Here is a 25803-nt window from a genome sequence, read left to right on the forward strand (position 1 = left end):
CTTGGCCCGATCAACCAATTTTCCTAGCCCATCAATCACAAGATTAAAGAGAAAATGGGATAAAGGGTCCTCTTGTCTGTGGCCCCTTTCCCTTTTGAACTTCCCCCTTGGTCTCCCATTAATGAAAATTGAATACGACATATTAGAGACACAACCCTTGATCCCCTTTCTCCACTTAACTCCAAAACCCTTCTTATCAAGCACGAAATCTAGATATCTCCGATCCACATTGTCATAAGCTTTTTCAAAATCTACTATCAAAATCCATCCATTTTTCTTTTTCCTTCTATACTCCTCGACGACTTCGTTGCCTATGAGGCAACAATCTGTAATCTGTCTTCCATGGATGAAAGCACATTGGTTCTCCGCCACTGTTTTGCTCATCATCTCCTTCAATCGGTTAGTTAAAACTTTAGCCAATATTTTGTACAAACTGGTGATTAGACTGATAGGTCTAAAGTCTTTGATCTTCGTGGCTTCTTGCTTTTTTGGAATGAGACACATGTAGGTTTCATTGGTAATTCCATTTACGATGCCATGTTCAAAAAACTCAGCAAAGACTTTCAAGAGATCATTTTTAATGGTATCCCAACTTTTTTGAAAGAAAGCTAGAGTAAACCCATCCGGTCCCGGAGCCTTGTTGCCATCACAATGATGCACTGCACGACTAATTTCCTCCTCGGAGAATGGCTCTTCCAGCTTTGCAGCCTCCATGGAATCTAACGGCATCCACTCCAACCCCTCTAAACCCGATCCATCTCCTTCAGATTTTCTGTGCAATATTTTGTAATAATCGATGATTGCCTTCTCAATCTCTGATTCCTCTGAAAGTAATGACCCATCATCCAACTCAATCTTGTCTATCATAGCTTTGTTTCTTTTGTTTTTCAGCAACGAGTGGAAGAACTTAGAGTTTTGATCCCCATCTTTCATCCATTTAACTTTTTCCTTTTGACTTTCCATCTGCAGTTTCCGAATAGTAAAACTTTCCAACTCGCTTCTTGCATCCCGACGTTGCTCCTGTAATTCGATTGACCAAAATCCGTCTGCCTCTGTTGCGTCTAAGTGAGAGACCTTATTTTGCAACTCTTTAATTCTGAGATTAAGATCACCGAAGACCTCTTTGTTCCAGATGAAGACCTTTTTTTTTGTTTCTTTGAGTTTCATCATAAATTTAAAACCTGCCCAACCCTGTGAGTTCCCACTGTTCCACCACACTGCAAGTCACTCTCTAAATTTATTGTGTGACAGCCATACATTTTCAAATCTGAACGGTGATGGTCCCCATTTCAACCTCGTAGTGTCCAATACGATTGGGTGATGATCAGACGTTATTCTCGGAAGCACCGACTGTCTAAACGTGGGGAAAATGGCTTTCCACCCCGCGGTTAAGAGGAACCTGTCTAATCTGCAACAAATCGGGCTTTCTCTGAAGTTGGACCAAGTAAACTTTGCATTCAGTAAAAGGGGATCGTGAAGACACAATTCCTCAATAAGAACATCAAAGCATTGCATACTCGTTGTGAAGGAGTTGCTATTCAACTTTTCATCCAAATTTCGAACCACGTTAAAATCATCTCCTACACACCAGTTGTCCCCGCATATGATGCGCAACCCTGCTAATTTCTCCCAAAATAACTCTTGATGTCTCGGATTACATGGGCCATAAATTGCAGAGAACCACCAAGTGATGTCATCTTGGCGCTGGATTTGAATCGAAACCGAGAAGTTCCCAATCAGATTGTCACGCACCGCAATCACTCGAGGATCCCACAACATTAGAATGCCACCTGATCTTCCTTCCGCTGGTAAACACACCCAATCAACATATCTAGACTTCCACAGACTTGCTACAAAGCGCCGATCTACTGTAATTCTCTTAGTTTCTAAAAACACGGCGATATCCGGGTTTTCCTTGCGGATAACAGTACACACTAATTCCATTCTTCTGGCTGACCCTCCCCCTCTAATATTCCAAGAACAAATCTTCATAACAAACGAGTGGGACCCTTCGAAGTCGAGCCTTTGTCATAGTTGACTCCGCACTGCAACCTAACAAGCTCTCTGTTTAGCTTACCCGATGATTTGATCACGTCATTTTCGGCTGCTGGATGAATGATGTCTTTCTGAGAATCCCATGGATCATGAAGATCTACTTCCCTTCCAAATCCTGAATCAGTAAATCTCTCGGACCCCGGATTGTCAGAGACATTTGAATGGCCCCCTCCTAAAAACCCACTAGACTGACCCAAAGCAATGAAAGACGCTGGGAAAAAAGAGTGAAGTGAAAGAAGATGCTTTGTATTAGATGAAAGGAAGCAAGAAAGTACCTTACCCATTAGAGGATTAGTGTTACCAAGAATCGAAGGTTGTTTGAAATGATGTCTTTCATCTTCTTGTGAAAACAACCCCTGGATATCCACATCGACTGCATCGTTATTTACCTGGGGCTCGGATTGATTAGAAAAGAGGCTGCCCGATTCAGTGGAGCCAAATCCGTCTTCCAATTGATCATCATCAGGTTGTTCTAAATCAATATCATCTGTGTCACCCTGTTCGCAAGCTCATGTCTTGCTCAAATCCTCCATTACTCGATCATAATCTGTCGACTCACCCATCTCTTCCTTAGAAGTCAAAATCTTTGTAATGGAATTGTTGCAGCATGTGCTGACCATCTGTCCATAGGGATTCATAGTTGAATGCGGTCTCTCGGCATTCTTTGTAAGTTCTTTAACGTCTTGTCCTATATCCCTAGCAACCTGGTCCCAAGAAACATTCACCCTGCCTCTAGTGATGATAATGGCTTCATTCCAATTCGTCTCTGATGATTTACAGCATCTGACATCGTTGCCCCTCGTCGAATCTTGATGAAAATCTCGTTCTTCCACCTTTGCTGTCTGCTGATTCCGAGTAATTGAAATAGGTTCATTACCATGCTGAACATGATTCTGACCCGACATCAAAGGTCTCCCTGACAGTAAGTCGGTGAGAATAGCTGAAATCCTAATCCATCCTTGTTGCTTTAACCCACTAGGTATGATTATGTTTTGTTTCTTCCCATTATCGCTAAATCTGGAGACCTCTAGGAACCGGCCTCTTCTGTTGACAACTCTCTGAGCTACAATCGTTGCATTACCGCCCCTGAATCGGTAGAAGTCTGAGCATGAATGGGGGTTAAGAATGAAGTTTCTGATTTTGAAACTGAACCAACGAGCCTCGCTTCGATCCAAGTCCAGGAAGTATGTCGCATTCCTAGTTCTTTCAGTCCATCGAAGCGTGCCGCCTTCGTTTACCGACTTGACCGAGAACATCTTAAACTCGATCTTAACCATTTCGTCTCTAAACATAGGCTTAAACGCAATAGACGGAAACCCACTGGACCTGGCTTGCATCGCGATGCTATGCTAGAAGACAGACTCGAAAAAGAAGAAAACTAGAGTGAAAGAGAGACGAGCTAGGGAATGACCCGCCAACTAAACCGGCCGGAAATTTAGTGAAGATCGACGGAAATGAAAGCTCGATGGGGTGAGAAAAGGGAAGGCTGAGCCAGACAGAAACTGAGAAAACGAAGGGGGAGAGAGCATTTTTAAAAAATTCTCTCTCTAGGGTTTTTTCCAAGGGTCACCTGGGAATAATAAAAATGTTCAAGTAAAATTAGTTTTCACAGAAATGCTTGAATGCAACAGTAAGGAAGCTGTTTATGAATCTGAAATCTTCAATCTAGCAACATAGTGAAGGATTCATCAAATCTCAATGGGCAATTGAATAATGTTTTATAATGAAGTCTGGATCTCTGGTCCATTATCTCATAAATTGAAATGATAAATTAGAATGTAGAATTGGGTCTGAACAATACATTGTCATAATACATAAGACATACATTACTTTAACATTAAATTTTCATAGGGCTGTTAGACACCACAGAATAACTGAATATATAAAGCAAGTCAAAACAATAAACAATTGGCAGCAATTGAGAGTACTTGCTTTAGAAATGTGAGAAGGCATTATTTATTGATAGTCATATTCTCAGAAGGAATGACAAGTATGTCCAAAAACAACAAAAACTTAAAAGCAGAGAGCACATATTCACGACTAAGACCCGAAGAAACAGGTAAAGAACGCGTGAAATCAGTTGTACAGGTAGATTCATATGAGCTTACTCTTTAAGAAAGTCCCCGAGTGAGCTTAGTTGATCCTTGCCCATTCAGGTATCTCTAAAATACATGAACTCTTGCAAACATCAAAGCTACACCTATCTCCCCTCACAAGTAAAATTTGGGTTCATCATGGCACATTAGGAAGGGAGACAGATGGCACATTGTATATCCATTCTATATCAAGTTGGAGACACTTTAAAACAGAAGGGAATTTGGGTGTAATAATGATTTTTGGAGGGAAGTCTGTAATTTGGAAATTGGGTAGGCGATGTAGAACTTTCTCTCCTTTTCAAATGGACAATCAATTAAAAGAAATCGAAAATAATTTTTGTGACAATGGATTAGTTGTAAATGATTCAAGTGCAAGTATAATAGCACAATTAAACAGGGAAGTGTCTCTACAATATAGGTTTCACAACAATAATAATATAGGAAACTAGCTACAGAAACTTCATGCATACATGCATGTGTATTTACTAGAGTAGCAAACGAGTCAAGCTGAATAGCTCGTCAGCGGCTCAATCAACACTCGAGTCGAGCTATCAAGTACCTCGACTCGAATTTTAATTGTTTCTACTCAAGTAGCTTGTGAGCTACTCGAGTAACTATATATTAATTAGAGAATATATAATTTACAGATATTTTTGTCCATATAAATACAAAATTTAAACCCTAAAATTATACGACAAAGCTTTTCAAACACCAGCTCAAGTAACTCCATATTTTCACAAATCGAGTTCAAACTGAAATTGAATACTCGATCGAGCTCGAGCCTACAAAATTTAAATCGAGTCGAGCTCGAGTATCGACTCGACTCGGGTGCACCCCTAGTATCTACTAGCATACATGTGTGCATTTCTGAAAGGATGACTGTGTAAATGATTAAATTTAAAAATTATGAGACATAAAATAGGAAAGAATGATCTATAAGGTATATATTCATAGCATTACAAAGAGGGTATTCATTACGCAGCATACAGCCATACAAATGCCTAGAAACACCAAATATTGAGAACTGATCTCAAGAAAATAAAAGCCAAACCACCTCTCCAAGGCGTCGAAATGCTCCATATATCCCTCCAAATATTGTGGAAAAAATGGCATACCAAATCTGGGTATCCATGAAATATACCTGGAAGAGACCATAAATAAGAGATATTTAAACACATGTAGAACAAAGGATAAACAAACATCGACAAATCAACCTCAAGGTTAAAGATAAACTTACAATAATAACAGGAGCCCAGAGTGCAATAATTACCCCAATGTTATTTTTTGCTGAAATGAAAAAAAATGGTATCCCCCAGTGATGAGTAAAAATTTCATACATAAACATGGTCAAAATTAAATATACAAAACAGCCAATTGTGACCAGTGTAACTACCTCGAGGAAAGAACTCATGCCACTCATATTTATTTATATGAACCACCATGATTTCTTTTGTAGGACCCACAAGAGGATGTATCTGCGACAATATAACCCATCAAATCACCGATCCATGAAAGTTGACAACCAATATCTAAACTAGGGACAACCTTTTACAAAAATATTCCTTTTGGCCAGGAGAAATTTGGGAACATAAATTTCACCTGATGCAGATGCAGGAAGATGACTTACAAAAGGGATGGTTTATTAGGTCATGGAATATCTGATTTGAAATAAATATTGAAAGTTTGATTTAATATACTAGCATATAATTCCAGATTTTATTCCTCATGTTCATGAATTTTCAAGATTCAAAGGCGTACAGAGAGACTGTCTTCCAAAGAGTAAAGAGTTAAAAAATACACAAACCTCAAAATGTTATCAGTGTAATTTTTCAGTTCTTCTCAGTTCTCAAAATAAATAAAAATGGTATCATCAAGTCTAAACCTTTTAAAAGTGCGCGTAAATTTCTATCATAAGAATATCAGGACTGAGAATTACATAAATAAAATGAAATTTGTGTTGGTAATATTACAAATGGAAACGTTAACAAAATTGAATACACGTTGTCGAAATGGAAATAAACGCAATCAAATTTTGGAAAGAAAGAAAGAACAAGAGAGAACTGTCAGTCACCTCAGCATAAAAACTAAAAGCCAACTTCGCTGCCAAAAGTAGAACCCAAAACACTGTATAACTGGAAAAAAAATGATGGTGGACCAATGGTTTATAATAACAGTAGGAATCTATTACGAGTAAATTCACTCGGATAATCAAAGAAATGCTTTACTTGACAACAGAAAATGTGCTTTCCTGCATTCCCCTTCCAACATAGAGCCGAGGCTGCAGGGTAAGAGATATTCAAGTGTTAAGAGTCCAATCTTAGCCTACATTTGATGAAAGTTAGGAGTGACACTGACATAAATAATCACAAACAAACTAGTTAAACGTTCAGGATAAAACTGCTGCTTGCATACCTGAGACCACCACATCATTAGCCTCACAATTTTGTAGTCTGATCTTTCAAGATACCGCCGTATAAATGGAAACAGAAATAACGATCCAGAGAGCATATTTGGAGATAAATATATTAAAACCGCAATGATATACAAAGAAGGAGAACCATGCCCCTTTCCAAACCAGTTCTTAATCGTTTGCGCAAATCCAGGACCATTTTTCCAACTATATGCATAAGTCACTGGTAACACAATCACCCACACTGCTGCAGAAACAACCTTTAATATATATCTCAGCTTTACATGCGCTGACATACTCATCCTAGCTTTCCAGCTCATAATCACATCGAGAACAGCTGCACAACAACGTAGGAAAATGAGGACATTCTCCCAGTACAAACTTTCAATTCATATTCATGTTGAAAGATCAAGACTCTATACGAATATGATGGGAGTTTAAACAAATTAAATTAGGGTCAATGACAAAAAACGATTCATAGAACAAGTGGTCAAGTTTGCAAGAAAGAAGTGAAACTGGAAAATTCTGTTGGGTACCACCTCCCAAACAGTTCTGACCGTAACCTGATCTTCAATCTGAAAGCTCAAACCCATGGTGTCAATCACATGTGACATGACAGTGCAGGACAAAAAACCAAACAATGTTAACCATTCATGGTTTAGTTCATTCATTGAGAAGATTAGGAACTACAAGGTCTACAAAATAATATTTCCAGCTAGAAGATGCACAAAAATATAACAAGATCGATATCATTTTTTTAAACCTTGAGCAAGTTTTTTTCTTTGGAAATTACCTTGAGCAAGTTTTAGTATTGCGGCTGTGATAAATATACTCAAAACTTTCTTGATCACATCTCCATCAAATATACCGCCAATACTTCCAGATCCATTCCATGATATTATTATCATTGCCTTCACAGTCAAGAAAATTAATTTCAAGAAGATAACAAAAGTAACATCTATTAGAAAGTAGAATGTGATGATGATGAAGGAGATACAGATACAATTAAAAAGGAAACCTGTAAACATAAAATAAAAAAGCTCCACATTCTATCATAACTTCTAAATATGTGCCAGAACGAACGAGTCTCGACAAAGTTGATTTTTCCCATCCATCTCTCTCTCCCAACAGATGCATTTTCCTGAAAGTTGGAGAATAATTTTTATAAGAAGAAGAAGAATAGCAAGAGAAAGTTATGGAACTTTATTTCTTCTTTTCCATTTACTTTCTGAATGAATAATTAATACAGGTTTGTCTACATTTATACAATATACAACTTAATAAATATAGAAACTTCAATTTTAAATCCTTAGTTACAAGGGAAAAAATAACCTGCTTTTAAAAACTAAAATAACCCTATTTTCCTATATTCTCCCACAAGTTGGTGCATGAATATCTAATGTAACTCAGCAATGAAGAATGGCATAGTGAGTTCTAATCTCCAACTTTTATTTAATAAAATGTCTATCAACCTCAATATGTTCAGTTGGGATCATCTCGGAATAGTTTATTTGCAATACTAATCGCAGACTTATCATCACAAAATTATTTCATTGAGATTTCTGTCTCTAATTTCAACTCTTCATGTATCAGTTTATCCACAACTCTCACACCCTCCACTAACCATAACTTATTTCAAACTACTACATTTTGTGAAGTTAGAATAGATTGAGAATTGGTGAAACACCGTATATTTCTTATTCTGAAATGTAGAGTCTACAAAGATTAAATAAACAACTAAGAAGATATGATAACATAATCCTAAGAATTTAAAATACAAAGATACAAATAAAGAGATAGATAAGTTCTTATCAAACTAAGCATAGTTATTTAGGGCGCAAGGCGCAGTAAAGCTCTAGGGTACCTTGGAGCCTGAGGCGCAAGGCGCAACACAAAGCGCACACTTTATCGAATGAAAGCGCATTTAAGATAAATTTTAAAATTCAATATATATAAAGTGATTTATACTATAATATTATATAAATTAAATATTTTTCACAAAGATAACAAACATTATAAATTAAAAGTTCATTAATAGATAATGTAACGTAAATCATAATCAGAAAAAAAAAATTAATCATTTAAAGTTCATTAGTAAATCGTCAATTCATAGTATATTAAAAAAAAATCAAATATCTAAATCATCAAATTCTTGTTCAACACCTGCAACTATATCCTCGTCGTTGCAATGATGAGTCATGAATGTAGAAGAAATTAGATTAAAAGTTTGTACAAAAGATTACACTATCATCTAAATCATCAAATTATTTATCATCCTGGTCAACTATCATCATCATCGTAAAAGAAGGAAGATTATAGTAAAAGTTTGAATAAAGGACGTATGAAATTTCTGTTAAAAGAATCTTGCATAAATGAGTGATAGTTTTTTTAATCATTAAATAGCCACGAGCTTTGCTAATTAAGCTTCAAAATTGGTTGAGTTCGAGTTAATTTTTATTCACCTACAAAATATCAGTCCGCTTCTTTAAAAGCGGCCTCTCGGAGCCTCGCGCTTAGGCAGAGGCGCACGCTTTAAGCGCGCTTGTTTCAAGTGCTTCGCCTGGGTAATAACCCAGGCGCAATGGGTGCGCCCGGCTGGGCCTGTCGCCTAGGCGCAGCCAGGCGCACGCTTTTAATAACTATGAAACTAAGTAAATAAGATCAGGTATACAACATTTTGGTTTTCACTTCTCAATGTGATATGATTATCCTTGAGAAAAGTACAATAACCAACAATGGATCTTCTATTTGAGTTAGAACCTGCACAGTCAGCATCAGTAAAAACTTCAATACTTTTTTGATTGCTTTACGTTAGCAGTAATCCTTTTCTTTGTGATCTTTTAAAGTAGCTCACCACATTACAGTGAAGGTAATATCATGCCTCAGGTGTGACAGGTAGATAAGCTTGCCCACATGATACAAATATCTCCAATTATCAAACGGAGTTCCTTTCGATATTCCACTCAACTTCTTTAAGGTAAATCGAGTGTCACTTAATCTACAACCACCGTCCCTGTTTCTTAAAAGAGAACCAAAACATACTTTTGTTGTGATACACACATCGATTTGCTTTCTCTCTGCTTTTGTTTCTTTCCTTTCCTATCATTTTCATAGGCAACGGTCATTGCTTATTGACGTATTAGTGCCACAACTTAACCCCCTGCTTTCAAAAGTTTATGTAATTGTAAAGTGAATGGTAGAAAGCCCCATGAGTAAACCAAAAGACAGAAGACCCACTAAATCACACTCAATAATGTGTTTTAGCGTTATAGTTACCAAATTGGAGTAATATCCAACCATCAGTCTAAGTTGCTGCACGACGCGTAAACCAACCTGTCCGCTAGTAGGCTGAATGAATAAACATGATACAACAGAAGGTATACAGCAAAAGTATATTTTCTAATCAGAGAAATTATTTCATAATACCTATAGAAATATGAAACCCAGTACTTCTAAGCCTTCTTTTCAACCAACCACAATTATTTCATCCAAAGGTTCAAAATCTTTGGCCAAACATTTTAATTCATGTAGTGACCAGCCTCACCACATCTGAATCCGATTATCAACATAAAATGGACGCTCTAAGTCAAACCTTAACAGAGGACACATGCTCAATTAAACCTAAGAACTGTAAGGATACATCTGGAATGTTCTTTTCAAGAGACCCAGAATAAAAATCTTATACGCCATGTAAATTCACCAGAATTCTTGGAGCAAAAGTGAAAACAGAGGGCACCAGTGGCAAAATTATCTACTGAAATTAGGAACAACTAATGAACCTACAATTTGATTACTACCGATGCAGAATTTGAAAGGAAATAAAAGATTAGAACAATCCATGATGAAATACATCATCTTAGAAAAATAATTCTTACTTCACTTTTATCTGAATGTTTTTCAAAGGGAACATGGAAGAAATCAGCATCAGCACGCATCGGCCAACCTAGTCTGAAGCAATTAAGTGACCTGCAACTTACCACTAGATAAGTAACACCGTTTGACATAAAGGGCATAAGATGGGATCATATTACCAGAAGTATTCATTCAAATCGTCATATGTTCTCCACTGAGAATGCTTGGATTTCCCACCCCTGCTCCTTTTAGCTTCCTAAAAGGCAGAGATGAAAATCATGGACTTAAAATAAAAAAAGTATGGCAATAAGAAAGATCTCTGAAGGCTTCAGAAGCAAAGATAGGAGTGTCACCTCAGCTATTGTATTATAAATTGGAGTTACAACTTTACTCAAGAAAGCCTCTTCATCGCCGCCATAGGCAGGCTTGATATTCTCACCAGTCACAGAACTAACATGTCCAGCAAGAAGACCATAAAGCTCAAATGCCATCTGAACAAAGAGCCAAAAGAGAAAATAATATAAAACAATCAAGAATCAAAGCATGGTTAAACCCCCACAAACAACCACTTCAAGACTCATTGCTTAGATATTCATCGTAAAATAAACAAGAATCAGTGCAAAATATCAACCAGCATCCTGTATTTTACTGGCTTTGCAATGACCCACCCAAAAACACCAGGAGAAATAGATTTTTAACATGGAAATAACTTGTCAGATTTTTTATGTCAATATTCTCAACCATAGACAATGCCAAATCTTACCTAGAGCTTTAATTCCCAATATTTTGGTAGTTCAAGATAAAAGAAACTCTACCATATAGTTAAAACAGTTGCCATTGTCTATAGATATAGGAGTAACCATACCATTGAAAAAGTAGCCATAGCACTCAAATATTCACTGAGCATAAATTCAAACTGAGCCCGGAGGCAGCTTCTCTGGAAGAATATTACATTGCTCTTACGTCCACTCAAAGAATGAAAGAACCAACTATTTTTGTTCATTATTATGATTAATTGGAAACCGAGGGGTCAGACATTACACTTTTTTCCGTAGAGAGTAGTTCAATGTTACACATTTTCGGAATGACAAAGAAGTATTTAAATAGAGTCAACAGCATAGGTAGAAATTATTTTTTATGGGAAACTTGTACCAAAACAGGTCTTTATAGAGTGCTTATGTCCTCACTCACACACACCTTTGTAAACTTCTCAGGAGGTCACTCATTCAAGAATTGCCACAAGTTAAACACGTTTAACTTTGGAGCTATTATGTGATAAGCACCCAAAAAAAGATGCACCTTATTGATATGAGTAATACCTATCAATTCTTTTAAACTCTCCTCAATTTTACAGTTTCATATGTTGACAAACAGAAGGAACAAAGCAACGATAGATAAACTGCAGTTGGAGGATGGGACTATGGTTATGGAGGACAGACAGATTGAGGAGCATATAATCAATTTTTATAGGAATCTATACAGAAAATCGGACGGGGATGGGGTAGGTGGGATCGAAGGAGTGGAATGGTGTCCTTTATATTCGATTGAGGCAGAGGAGTTGAAGATTGCTTTCTCAGAGGAAGAGGTTAGAAAAGCGGTGTTTGACTGTGATGGTGATAAAGCGCGCCAGGGCGGGATGGATTTACATTGGCTTTCTTTCAACATAATTGGGATACGGTTAAAGAAGACCTGATGAAAGTGTTTGATGAATTTTATGAGGGAGGGGTGGTTAATGGCATTACAAACGAAACATATATTTGCCTAATACCAAAGAAACACGAGGCAATTAAGGTAAAGGATTTCAGACCGATTAGTTTTACGACGAGTTTTTACAAGATATTGGCCAAAGTGTTGACTAGTAGAATTAAGAAAGTATTGGATAGAACTGTCAAGGAAAACCAGTGTGCCTTTATTAAGGAGAGACAGATTCTGGATTGTTGCCTAATTGCGAACGAGGTGGTTGAGGACTACCGAAGGAAACATAAGAAAGGCTGGATCCTTAAAGTAGATTTGGAAAAAGCATATGACAATGTCGATTGGCGATTTCTGGTTTATGTCTTGCATATGAAAGGGTTTGGGGAAAGATGGAGGAGGTGGATTATGGGATGTGTCTCGAGTGTGTCTTTTTCGATTTTCATTAATGGAAGGCCGAGGGGAAAATTCAAAGGGGAGCGAAGACTTCGCCAGGGGGATCCATTATCCCCTTTCCTTTTTAATTTAGTAGTTGATGTTGTGGGAAGATTGGTAGATAAGGCTAGGGGATTAAACGGAATAAAAGGACTTGAAATAGGGAGGAGGAAATTGGAGATCTCACATATTCAGTTTGCGGATGATACCTTGTTTTTGGTCCAGTAGAAAAGCCATGTCATTGCATTAGTGGATATACTTAACTGTTTCGGGAATCAATCGGGATTGAAAATAAATTTGGAAAAAAGTGTTGTGTTGGGAATTAATTTTCCGGAAGATGAAGTGGATGCTTTGGCACAGGAAATTGGATGTAAAAAAAATATTTGGCCAATAAAGTATCTCGGGGTTCCATTGGGAGGTAATCCCACGAAATTTAACTTTTGGGAACCGGTCTTATAAAAAACGGCAAGAAAATTGGCTTCATGGAAAAAAGCGTTCCTTTCAAGGGGGACGGCTAGTTTTGATACAGTCAGTATCGAATGCTTTACCATCTTACTTCATGTCTTTATTTAGAGTGCCAAGACCGGTGGAGAAGTTGATGGGAAAGTTGATGAGGGATTTTTTGTGGGATGGGGCTGACGGGGACACGTATTGTCATGTTGTGGACTGGAAACAGGTTACTAAACCGAAAGACAGAGGCGGATTGGGTGTAGGGAATATTTGTTTAAGAAATAGAGCATTGTTGGGGAAATGGTGGTGGAGAGGCTCGGTGGAAAGAGAGCCTTTGTGGAAAAAAAGTTATAACAAACATTTATGGTCTCCAAGATAATGGGTGGGATGCGGGGTTGGCAAGGAACACAACATTTAGAAGCCCGTGGAAATTTATCTCTCGGTCTTACCCGGCTTTTCTTCAATTGGTTGGGGCGGTGGTTAGAGAGGGTAATGTCATTCGGTTTTGGGAAGATGTTTGGAAAGTGGGGAATCATTTAGAGAGCGCTTTCCATCCATTTTAGGATTTGCTCCACTACTAATAAACCAATCAATAGCTTTTTGGTTTCGCATTCATCTGGACTCAATAATACCTTTCATTGGGACATCCGTTTTAGAAGACAGTTAAATGAGATCGAAGTGGGTGAGTTCAGTATTCTTTTAGGGGTTCTAGAATCGGTTAGATTAGAGAGGGGAGTGGGGGATTTGACAGTATGGTTGGGAGATCATTCAGGTCAGTTTTCTGTTCGATCCTTTTATAATTCTTTGTTTTCTTTTTCATCTTACTCTTATTTTACTTACTTCGAAAAAATCTGGAAAGTATCGATCCCTCATAAAGTTCAGATTTTCGCGTGGATTGTGGCTCTGGGAAAACTACCAACTTGTGAATCGATTCAAAGGAGGTGTCCTCTATGTATGTTATGTCCTCATTGGTGCACTTTATGTAAGAAGCAAGAAAAAAATCAGGATCACTTGTTGGTGCATTGTTCTTTCTCAAAAAATATTTGGACGAAAGTTTTGCGTGAGTTGGGTTTTCAATGGGTACTTCCGAGGAAAGCGGCAGATATGATTATCATGGAGCCGGGAGGAATTCAAAGCAGAAAATTTATGAGGTTCTGGCACGTTGTTATACACTGTACGCTTGGTCTATATGGTTGGAGAGGAATAAAAGAATATTTCAAGAGGATACGGACACAGCAGTTGGAGTGTGCAACGGTCGGTTTGGTTCGGTTTTAATAAACTTCGGTTCGGTTTTTCGGTTTACGGTTTTTCGAATATCTAATCCTAAACCAAACCATTTTAATTCGGTCCGGTTTGGTTTTTTTGTATTGCGGTTTGGTTATTACGGTCGGTTATTACGGTTTGTGTAATAAATTTAGTTATAAATGAAGTTGTACGTTATCAATTTTAAAAAAATATAATAAAAAACCACAATCAAATTTGTTTGATTATCTTACAAAAATCAATAATCACTCAATCCACACGGTAAAAGAAATTAAGAAAATAATTTTATCATAAACAAATATCATGCACAATATATAGATTAGAGAGCAGAGAACTACCAAAGCAACACAGGTTTCTTCTTCTCTAATCTAGAATTGTGTTGTTGGTTGATTGAAAAGGGAATGTGTGAAGCAAGGCACAAACACAACAATTCAACAAAGGTGTGCGGCTGAAATTTGAATGTCAAAACCTAAATAAATTAATTTATTATTTATTTACTTATTTTTAAGTTTTATTTTTAATTTTTAAGTTAGGACATGTTTGGAGTACAATATAATAAAAAAACAAATAATTCTCATATATTCGGTTTTTCGGTTTTTTTTTTAAAAAGACCAAAAACCGAACCGGAAAACCGAAAATGCGCAATATAGAAACCGTAACCGGTCAAATAACCGAAAAAACCGAACCAAAAAAACCGAATTTTACGATTCGGCCGGTTTTTTCGGTTTTAACCGAAATTTGAACACCCCTACACAGCAGAGGAAGTATGGGAGAAGATCAAGTTCAGGGTTGCAAGCTGGACAATAAATATTAAAGATTTTCAACATCTTTCTATTTCTGATTTGATTAGGGATTGGAAATTTGTGTGGGCATGAAGTTAGTAGGCTAGTATTTTCTACGTTGTAATACTTTTCCTCTTGCGGATTACTCATCCGCTAGTACTGTAAAACTTTATTTATTAATAATATCTAGTTTCTTATCAAAAAAAAAAAATTTGTAACTCCCAAGTTAATGGGTGTTGATGGCTATAATGGGGAGTTAATTCTAGTAACCGGCGAGATAATGAGGATTTAATGGATGAAATTTGGTAGTTTATGGAGATAATGGGGGGTGATCATGGGAAGTAATCACCATCTTACACCTCTATAAATACCCCAACGCTACCAATGATAAATCCACACCAAAAATTTAAGCGATTTCGTATCGAACCTTTAGGGCTGCAAAAAAAGGCAACATGTTGAAGTGCTATCGTGTTCCTGACATCTCCAAAAACCTCCATAATTATTTACCGACAATTGTAAGTGGGTTAACATTTTAAAATACGTAGTTTCTATCAAATCGAAGCATGTATGCACTTCCGAAAATCATGATTAATACTGATTACTATTTTTTCACTAAATGATTATGAACTAAAAGGTAGGAATGCGTATTCTAAACACTACTGATTACCGACCTTAACCCTAAGAGCAGTAACATATAGGAAACTGATATCAATTTATCCACGAGGAACATCGTTATTTCAGTGCTCTTTAAAAATATGATTATTTATCTTCTAATTACTGTCACATGAAATTTCCTTTGACAGTCAAAATTTACTATTATATATATAGTTTTTTTAAAAATTAGGAGTATCCCCGCCCCCACTTACTCACACCTTCCAATTGAAAAACAGAAACAAGAACAAGGAAGATAACTAAAACAAGGTTAAGGAAAGAGAGAAGACCGAGTTTTGGAAACAGTGATTTTGGTCACGATAGATTTGCGTGCTGATTTAGAGAATTTTCTACTGTTATACTTTGGTTTAAGTTATCTTCAGCTGCTTTTGGTCAAGACATTTGTATATTTCCATTATTGGGTTGTAAAGATGATTTTATTCTATTTTTATGGAACAAAAAAACTGGTGTTTCGAGTTATTATGGACTAGTGAGGCGTCATGTTCTTCAAAATCATGTAAATATATTGAAGAGCATCGTTGATGTCACGTCTCGGTTTCGGGACGTGACAGAAATGGCATCAGAGGGAAACCAGGTTCATAGTCTTGATGGGAAAATTGGATTTAATAAGAGAGAATCATTTGGCGATTAGTGTTTATGAGCAAAACAGGGTGCTTAGTACTGAAAGAAAAGTTGGATGTAATATGAAAAGGGGAAATCAAAATCAACTGGGCATTAGTGTTTATGTTTCACAATCAATTAGAAGTTTAAATTTGGTGACTAGGTTTTTTATTTTTTGGAGGGGGGATTAAAAATTGGGTAACTATTATTACTCGATAAGATAACTTGATATTTTCTTTGGATTTGAGATGATATATTGGATGAATATTTATGGCGGGAGGTAATGATGTTTTTGGTCATTAAAGATTGGTATAGTGTTTGTGAGAATAGAGGAAACTGAAGGTATACATCATTTCCTAGAAAGTTATGACTTCTTATTGTTAAATTATGAATTTAGGACTCAATCAAAGATAATGATAATTGTTGAGGTAAAATAATGACTAGTATGAGCATGTTGGTTGTAATAAACATGACACTCAATAGATGAAACCACATTTAGGAATAACAATGAGTTTTGATTATGGTTTGCAGTCACGGGGCATTTGTAACTTTATGGATTGATATTTGGTAGAAAAAAATGGTTCATGGCCACGATGGGATAACAGAGTTTATAATTATGTTATGGGATTTAGAGAAAACAATTTGTGGCGGGGATAAAGGTCGAGAATTGTCAAGAAAATATACAAGCCAATTTTGTAAACTTATTAAAATTTTAGAGTAGATTGATTTACTTATCTTGGTGGAATTTCCACGTATGAAATTCAACACAATTTTGCACAGAAAAAGCCCACTCGTTTCTCAAGTAGAGATGGGAAACATGCTTGTTTGATTGAATAGTTGACCCAGCCGTTTGTTGATTGAAGAAACCTTTCACTTCAATTGGTATTTTTCATGAAAAGTAGACATTAGATAAGAAATCTCGTGCTTCACTAAGATTTCGAATAACAGTCCCGAATTCAAGTCGATTATATTTCACCTCTTCCTCAGAGAAAGGCAGTCAAACAATTCCCAATCAAGGTCCTTGCAGATGGGATCATCCATATAATATACAAAAATGAAGATATTTTAGAACAATTTTCTGTAGCGACAAAACTTCGGCTATAACCATTTTGGGATTTAAGCTAGTCAATTAAGGATAATTTATGTGAGACATTTATGTCAAATGTAGCTTACATCACTTAATGACGATGATTTTTGGGATATTGATGTGGAGAAGGTTATCAAATACATATCAAATAACTGATTTTTTTATTAAAAAATTATAAATGCGAAGATGGTACTATATAAAAGACATTTAACTTCAAAAATTTTCGAAAATTGAGTTAGGATTTCTTAGAAAAAGGTGTATTATGATATTAGAAAAAACATATTGATTACTATATTTGAATAAATTTTATTATGTTGATTTTAGTTTAGATCATAAATGACAACTTTGAGTATCAAGTATTATTTGAGATTCGGGGATCTAAGTTATGATTTTTTTAAAATAATAATAATAATTCAATACTTAGGAAATATATTATAAGTGATAGGTAACACTAATATATCGAACTTTGATTTGAAGAACAGGAATGGGATTATAGTAAGTTGTTTAGTGATTCAACTATTTTTTTATAATTATTGGTGTAATAGGATATGTCATGACATTGGGTGAACACTAGACGTGACAATAAGATATTTTTAATTGCAAGTTATAATTTAAGGTAACATTAACTTAGCAACGGTGTTATGTTTAACCAATAGATTAAAAATATGTAATAATCACTTGAGTGAATCATTTAGGAGTTATGGACAATGGTAGATAAAAAGTTGGTAGGCACGACGGCGGGAATGAGAAAAGAATATAGGCCCCAAGATACCTCAAGTTTCGATAACAAAACTTTAAATAAGGAGAGAGGAATGTTATAACCCGATCAAAGTCTTCACTTCCATTCCCACAACGGTTATAAAATAAATTGTAATTCCTAAGTTAATGGGTGTTGATGGCTACAATGGGGAGTTAATTCTAGTAACCGGCGAGATAATGAGGATTAACTAAATGAAATGTGATTGTTAATGGAGATAATGAGAGTGATCATGGAAAGTAACCACCATCCTTCACCTCTATAAATACCCCAACACTACCAATGATAAATCCACACCACCAACTTAAGTAAAATTCGTATACAACCTTTAGGTCTGCGAAAAAGGCGACTTGTTGAAGTGCTATTGTGTTTTTGACAAATTCAAATACCCTCTGGACTATTTACCAACAATTGTAATTAGGTTTATGTTTTCTATGAAAAGTATGTATGCTCATATCTTTCTGAAAATCATGATTTATTAAAAATTATTAATGATTAATCTTTTTGCACTGAATGATTATGAATTGAATGGTACGGTACGAATGCAAATTCTGAAAATTACTGATTACTGACTACCAGCCTCACCCATTAGAGGAGTAATGTATAGGGGATTGATATCAATTTAGTCATGAGGAACATTGTTATTTAAGTGCTTTTGAAAAATATGATTATGATCTCCTGATTATTTATTTCCTGTCACAATTTAATATTATCTATATGGTTTTTTAAAATTTCATATCACTCACCAATTCACACTTTCCAGTTGAAAACAAGAATGAGGAAGATAACAAAAACAAGATCAAGAGAAATAGAAGACCGAGTCTTGGAAATGGTGATTTTGGTCACGATAGATTTGGGTACTGATTTGGAGAAGTTGCCGATGTCATACTTTAGTTTAAGTTATATTCCGCTGCTTTTGGTTAAGATAGTTATATATTTCCATTATTGGGTAGTAAAGACGATTATATTTTGTTTTTATGGAATAAAAAGACTGGTGTTTCGAGTTATTTATATACTACTAGGGGTTGATGTTCTTCAAAATTTTTTGAAGAGCATCGTCGATGTCGCTTCTCGATTTCGAGGCGTGACATCTGTCAAACATTTTTAAGACCTCCTCAATTGTACAGTCTCATACATGGCCAAACTTGGAATCCCTCTCATTCTGGTGTAATATTGGTTCATTAATGTTCCCCTTCGCCTAGAAACCTGATACAGTCTCATACCTGCACAGACTTAGAATCCCTCTCATTCTGGTGTAATATTGGTTCATTCATGTTCCCGTTCACCTAGAAGCCTACCAGGAGTCGCTCATTTTCCGTGCAACCTCTTGGCACCAACGATCACTCCCCGCCCGAGACTAACGAGGACGGCACATAAACAATGGCCACATTTGGTTTCTTCCTAAACAACCTTCCTCCACTCAAAAGTTCGATAACTAATTGGTTTTATCCACTTTCGAAATTACGTTTAATCCTAGTATAAAATCAATGTATCACAATCACATTATAATCCCAAAAATCACATACTACTAACTAATTTTCAGATTTTTAAATATCTCTGTCACATTAAAAAATCAGATCCGACACAATTTCGAGTCCCAAAACATCAACTCAACTTTCATAAGTTTCATACCAAACATGCTTTCAAAAGAATTCAAAAACTGACTTCAGAATTTGAGTTGGAAATAGTTGAAAGTCCGACAAAGTGCCACTAAAATATGGACTAGGATAATGGGCAATGGATTAAGAAGCAAACAAATAAGTGCCCAGAGTGAAACAAAAAAAAACTACAATTATACGCATATGGCCGTAGATCCTTTTTCTCAATAAATCACAGAAATGCAGCTGCCAGCTTGTTAAGTAATTGTAAATCAATTAAGTCGCCCAGATAGGATTAAGGAAATGTTGCAATGAAAATGGCCCACGAAAACTAACAGAATCTACGGATAAACAATTTTCTCTCATAATCATTTCCTTCCCTTCCGCACTCATATTATAGTCCTAAAAGTAAGAAGAATATGTCAAGCTTAGAGGACATATTACACTACAAGTAGAAAAGGGAAAACTCTTCCTAATGTAATAAAAACCATCCTTGCTTGCAGAGCTGGGGATTAGGAGTCCTAGGATTGATATTTGTGTGGGTTAATTACATATATTACCCAAGTGAAATCTTGAGATTGCTAAAAACCTCTCGTGACTGTTAACTCCCCATTTTATCAAATCTTGAGCATGTGTACCTTGAAAACATGTACTGACAAGGATGTGCGCGCTAAAGATTTGAAAACATGGGATGTGTGTGCTCAAGAAAACAAGAGGAGTTAATAGATCTTTTTCATGGAAGATTTTTAACGATCTCATGATTTCACTGGGATAATGTATGTAATTAATTCTATATGTGCAAGCTTGCATGGAATTATTTATATTATTTTGCAAACGGTTTCTACACAATGGAAGATATCAAAAAGTATCTGCACAAACATTAAAACAAAAGGACAGTTGCCAGTAAATTATGAGAGGATTATGGAGCCAGATCTGAAAACTAAGATGATATCAGAGGACCAAATGACATAAACATCTTTGGAGGAAGAAAGTATAAAACGCATAAATACATACATGATGATATATATAGCAGAGGCATTCAGGCATAAATCTCAAATTTGCCGCTTCTCCCCAAATAAGAAGATATAGGCCCATATACAATAATTTCCGTTGTTGAACTTCTTGTTGGATGGTTGGCAGCCTATTGAAAGAAATTGGTATAAGTTAAAAAGTAGCTAACATAACTAGAGACAGATGCAAGAGAAATGTTAGAACAACCTTTTAAACCCTTTCCTCCCCAGAATATGTACAGTATTTACAACACCACAAAGATTCTGGTCATAAATTGAACATAAACACAATATTTCACTCACCATAAGCTACTCTTGCGACCAAGATACTTGCACCACTTCTTGTAGTTCTTGAAAAGTTTTTTCATAACTTCAGTGAGTGCACGATCATCCAGCTAAAAGACATCAATACAAGATAACTCTGTTACAAAGTAGATCTCATATGCATTAAAATGAGAGTACAATGAAAAGGAAAGCAAAATACTTTCGGCTGCTGATCAGGATTTGGTTGTCTAATGTGCACATTTGCTAGCAATAAAATCAAGTGTTCCCTCTGGTTTGCCACATTATCTTTCTGCACTCAAGACAACATGAAGAACATAACCGTATGAAAACAGTTTATGAGGATTTGCCAAATATGTGGCTTCATCAGAACAAGTAAAGCAAAACTTTGAGATCCCAATTCTCCATCAAAACTATTCAATGACACATAGGAAGATGCTTCATAAAAGTGAAATGTAAATAGTATGTGTCAACACATCCTAGCCACTTCCATATTGCAATTTACTGCTAAGAACTATAAAAAAAACACTTATAACAAGTTAATATTTATAAAGCTCCAAATACATATTATAGGATTTGACAAGACTGCCAATTCTTGTTACAGAAACGAAAATTTTTGCAAGAAAATTTTAAATTTTTTTCAGTGGATGCATAATTTCGATTAATGCATTCATTAGTTTCTATTTCAGATATGTATCCTTGACAAATTGTGAGTGGAATTCTTGAGAATTGAAGTTTGCCATGTGTGTGCCTCATTGTATCCCGTATCTAGGTCATAAGTATGGAAATAAACATGATACAGCACATTTCAGTACCTGAAAACCAAACATCGCCTGAAGCCAGTCTAAAATATCTTCGTCCACTTTCTTATTCAGTCCCTTTGGCCTTGGAAGACCTCTTGTATTACGAAGTGCAGCAACAGATGCTTGTATCTGTCAAAGAGAAAAGCAACTAAATTCCAGAAAAAAAAATGATGTTAGAAAATATGATCTCCCGAGAAAATGAAGTCCCACCTCAGGGTATCTCATGATCGCTTGATGTGAACTTTCAGGATCAAGAGGAAGTATATTGTATGGAACATATATCTGAGTCTTCTCAGTGACCTTGGTGTGTTTTTCTAAAATCTATTTGTAGAATGGAAATAAATCGGGAGGTTAACATGTAGTTCTGGCAATTTAAGATATACGATCAGCGATGACATGTCCATAAAAGGAACAAGAACGGAAAAGATTATTATCAACAACAGAAGCAGAAAATCTATGGCTCGATACAAAAAAGTAGAAGAATCATAAGTTGTTTGACAGAATAGCGAAACATTACCTCATCATCTACTTCAACAGATTCTGTTAAATTCACTGCCTTTAAGACATCAAACAGCACTGCAGCTGTTTGATAAGCTTTTGTGAGCCGAGCACTGAATCAAGAGTAAAGATTATTTAAAATATGTTGGATAAATAATTGAAATTAAATATTTTGGAGCACTTTACCGATCCGCTTTATCAGCCGCATTCTGCAAAGCCTCGATGTACTTCCTGTAGTAATGCTGATAAAAACTCTTCATTTCACGTGCATCACTTCCTTTCCTTGCCTTCAATGTCGTATCATTTTCCTACAGAATAATTACCAAATATCAGAATTTTCTTATGTGAATTTTGTGAATTTGGCTGAATGAATATTTTATTCCTAAAACTTGGAATTTATACAGATGCATAGAGAGAATTACCAAATCTCTCATTAAATAAAATATTCTACTAATCCTACCTTTTCCTATTATAGAATAAAATAAAATCCTAAATAATATTCTACTAATCCTACCTTTCCTATTATAGAATAAATAGAATAAAATCCTAAATACAAATCTGACTAGGAAAAATTAATCTAAGACTCCCCCTCAAGTTGACGTATAGATGTCGATCATGCGCAACTTGGATTTAAAATAGTCAAACTGAGGTCGATGAAGATTCTTCGCAAAAATGTCAGCAAGTTGACCATCGGACGGGATGTACGGAACGCAAATTTCCCCGGTGTCAATCTTTTCTTTGATAAAATGACGGTCAATCTCGATATTTTTAGTCCGGTCATGTTGAACTGGATTATGAGCAATGCTGATAGCAGCCTTATTATCACAGAATAACCGGAGAGGAGTAGTGAAGGACATATGCAGCTCCCGAAGTAGAATCTGTAGCCACAATAGTTCACACACATTGTTAGCCATAGCTCGATATTCTGCCTCCGCGCTACTTCGGGCAACAACAGATTGTTTCTTACTCTTCCAGGTGACCAAATTTCCCCAAACAAAAGTGCAGTAACCCGACGTGGAGCGGCGATCATGAACCGAACCTGCCCAGTCCGCATCAGTATAGGCCGACACATTCCGAGAGGAATTCTTGCGAAAAAGAAGGCCCGAACCCAGAGTACCCTTAAGGTAATGGAAAATGCAAAAAACAGCCTGAAGATGGTGTTCATAAGGGTCATGCATGAATTGACTGACTACATTCACGGCGTGAGCAATATCGGGGCGAGTATGTGCAAGGTAAATGAGGCGGCCTACCAAATGTCGGTACCGAGTTTTGTCAACAGGAACAGCGTTAGGAACGTCGCACAATTTCTCATTAGGATCCATTGGAACAGTAACAGGTTTGCAATGTAGGAGAGTAGAACACGGACAATATTAAGCTTAGCCACCGGGGCAAAGGTCTCTTCGTAATCCACCCCATAAGTTTGGGTATAACCTTTGGCAACTAACCGAGCCTTGAAGCGCTCTATGGAACCGTCGGAATTATACTTGATTGTAAATATCCAGCGGCAGCCAACCGCACGCTTCCCCGCGGGTAACACGCCCACCTCCCACGTATTATTAGTAGTCAAGGCATCCATCTCCGACATAACAGCCTCTTTCCATTTCGGATCCTCCATGGCCTCATCGATAGAGGAAGGGACATGGGTAGTCTGTATAGCAGAGGCAAAGGCTCGATAGGAAGTGGAAAGGTTAGCAAAGGAAATAAAATTATTCATGGGATATAAAGGTGTCTTGGTACCAGCCCGTGTCGGTTTTCGCAGAGTAATCGGAACATCCAAATCAGTAAAGACTGGGTTAGGTAAGGGAGAGGATGTATTACCTGGATCATCGGTCGAAGTGGAATCAGGCAGTGGTAGAGGAGTGGCATGACTTGAAGTCATGGCAGGAGGGCGGCGCCGGGAACAGACCTGAAGAACCGGAGGCAGAGCAGGTGAGTTAAGAAGAATAATAGGGTCCGGAGTAGGGGGAGAGGCCGAATCCGGGGCCTGGTCAGAGGGCAGGGTCGACACCAAAGAAGGTTGAGTTACGAAGGGAGTGGGTAATGGTATGGGAATAGGGTCGGGAAGGTCACACTCACCCTGAGATGTAACCGAGTCGTAGTAAGGAATGTTTTCAAAGAACGAAACATCCATGCTAACAAAAGATTTGTTAGTGATGAGATTATAACATCGATAGCCCTTTTGCGTAGGAGCATAACTCAAAAAAATGCATTTTATTGCTCTTGGATCGAACTTGGAGCGAGTGGGGGATGTATTGTGGACAAAGGCAGTACAACCGAAAACTTTAGGGTCGACGGAGGTAAAAGAGCGGTTCTGCGGAAAGTAGGAGTGAAACAATGTAAAAGGAGTTTTAAAGCTAAGGACTTTGGATGGTAGCCGATTAATCAAATAGGCAGCGGTTAACACGGCATCGTTCCAAAAGCGAGTAGGAACTTTAGATTGGAACACGAGGGAGCGTGCAATCTCAAGCAAATGGCGATTTTTCCTCTCTCCGACACCATTTTGTTGGGGGTGTCGGTACAAGAGCTGTGATGAAGAATTCCGTGAGAGATAAGGTAGGACGGGTCGGTTTTGGCAGGTTCAGTCGTTGTACCATTGAGGTGGCCAATTTTTCCTCGTCCTTTGATGAACAAGGGGACCGATTGGGACCACTGCAGAAAAATTGGTGGAAATTTCATTTTGGTTAAGATTGGTGGAAGAGTGGCCTCCACCAGTGGGTTTTGTGGTAGATTCGCAATCAATTGGAGTGCTCGGGGAAGATGAATCAGCCATAAAGCTTCCAAAAAGGAATTCCGGGTTGCTCATAATAGAAGAGCAATCGGAAAAGAAGAAAAGGAGATCGTAGGGTTAAAGTATCGGATCGATTATCGCTCTGATACCATGTGAATTTTGTGAATTTGTCTGAATTAATATTTTATTCTTTAAACTTGGTATTTATACAGATGCATAGAGATAATTACCAAATCTCTCATTAAATAAAATATTCTACTAATCCTACATTTTCCTATTATAGAATAAAATAAAATCCTAAATAATATTCTACTAATCATGCCTTTCCTATTATAGAATAAATAAAATAAAATCTTAAATACAAATCTGACTAGGAAAAATTAATCTAACATCTTATAACTACCAAGCATCAAAACCTAGACAGATAAAGACTCCAGCCTTGCCTTATGTTACCTTTCCCATGTTAAAAAAAGGAGCCCAAAAAACAAAATAACCTGTCAAGCAGGATACTGGGCATTCTCAGCTAATTATCAGCAATCTTAAATATGCATTTTAAGCCATTCAAATAAGGGAATTTCCGCTAACTGTGATTCTTCTCCCAGATATCACCAAAAATATGGTCATAATTTTTGGGGAAAAAAATAGAATTCAATCTGTAGCCGATTGCATCAATACCCAAATTTGCCTCCCTAACACTGGGACATGTCATTCTGAGTCTTTACATGGTACAGAT

General features: G+C 36.7%; 1 protein-coding gene across 1 annotated transcript in view; it reads right to left on the minus strand.

Moving 5' to 3' along the window:
* The window catches only part of LOC140985208 (callose synthase 1-like), a 54081-nt gene that overhangs the window by 16901 nt on the left and 11377 nt on the right, over positions 1-25803 (minus strand). The window contains exons 3-20 of the mRNA XM_073452985.1: positions 22529-22650; positions 22362-22455; positions 22055-22165; positions 21857-21973; positions 21244-21333; positions 21063-21154; positions 20764-20890; positions 10767-10904; positions 10593-10669; positions 10437-10527; positions 7580-7702; positions 7355-7472; positions 6564-6898; positions 6377-6429; positions 6223-6283; positions 5545-5626; positions 5389-5438; positions 5206-5292 (exon numbers count right to left, since the gene is read on the minus strand). Of these exons, the coding sequence (XP_073309086.1) occupies positions 5206-5292; positions 5389-5438; positions 5545-5626; positions 6223-6283; positions 6377-6429; positions 6564-6898; positions 7355-7472; positions 7580-7702; positions 10437-10527; positions 10593-10669; positions 10767-10904; positions 20764-20890; positions 21063-21154; positions 21244-21333; positions 21857-21973; positions 22055-22165; positions 22362-22455; positions 22529-22650 (1968 nt within the window). The remainder of the gene's footprint in view (positions 1-5205; positions 5293-5388; positions 5439-5544; positions 5627-6222; positions 6284-6376; positions 6430-6563; positions 6899-7354; positions 7473-7579; positions 7703-10436; positions 10528-10592; positions 10670-10766; positions 10905-20763; positions 20891-21062; positions 21155-21243; positions 21334-21856; positions 21974-22054; positions 22166-22361; positions 22456-22528; positions 22651-25803) is intronic.

This window comes from Primulina huaijiensis, chromosome 9 (genome assembly GCF_012295235.1).
Source record: "Primulina huaijiensis isolate GDHJ02 chromosome 9, ASM1229523v2, whole genome shotgun sequence".
Lineage (NCBI taxonomy): Eukaryota > Viridiplantae > Streptophyta > Magnoliopsida > Lamiales > Gesneriaceae > Primulina > Primulina huaijiensis.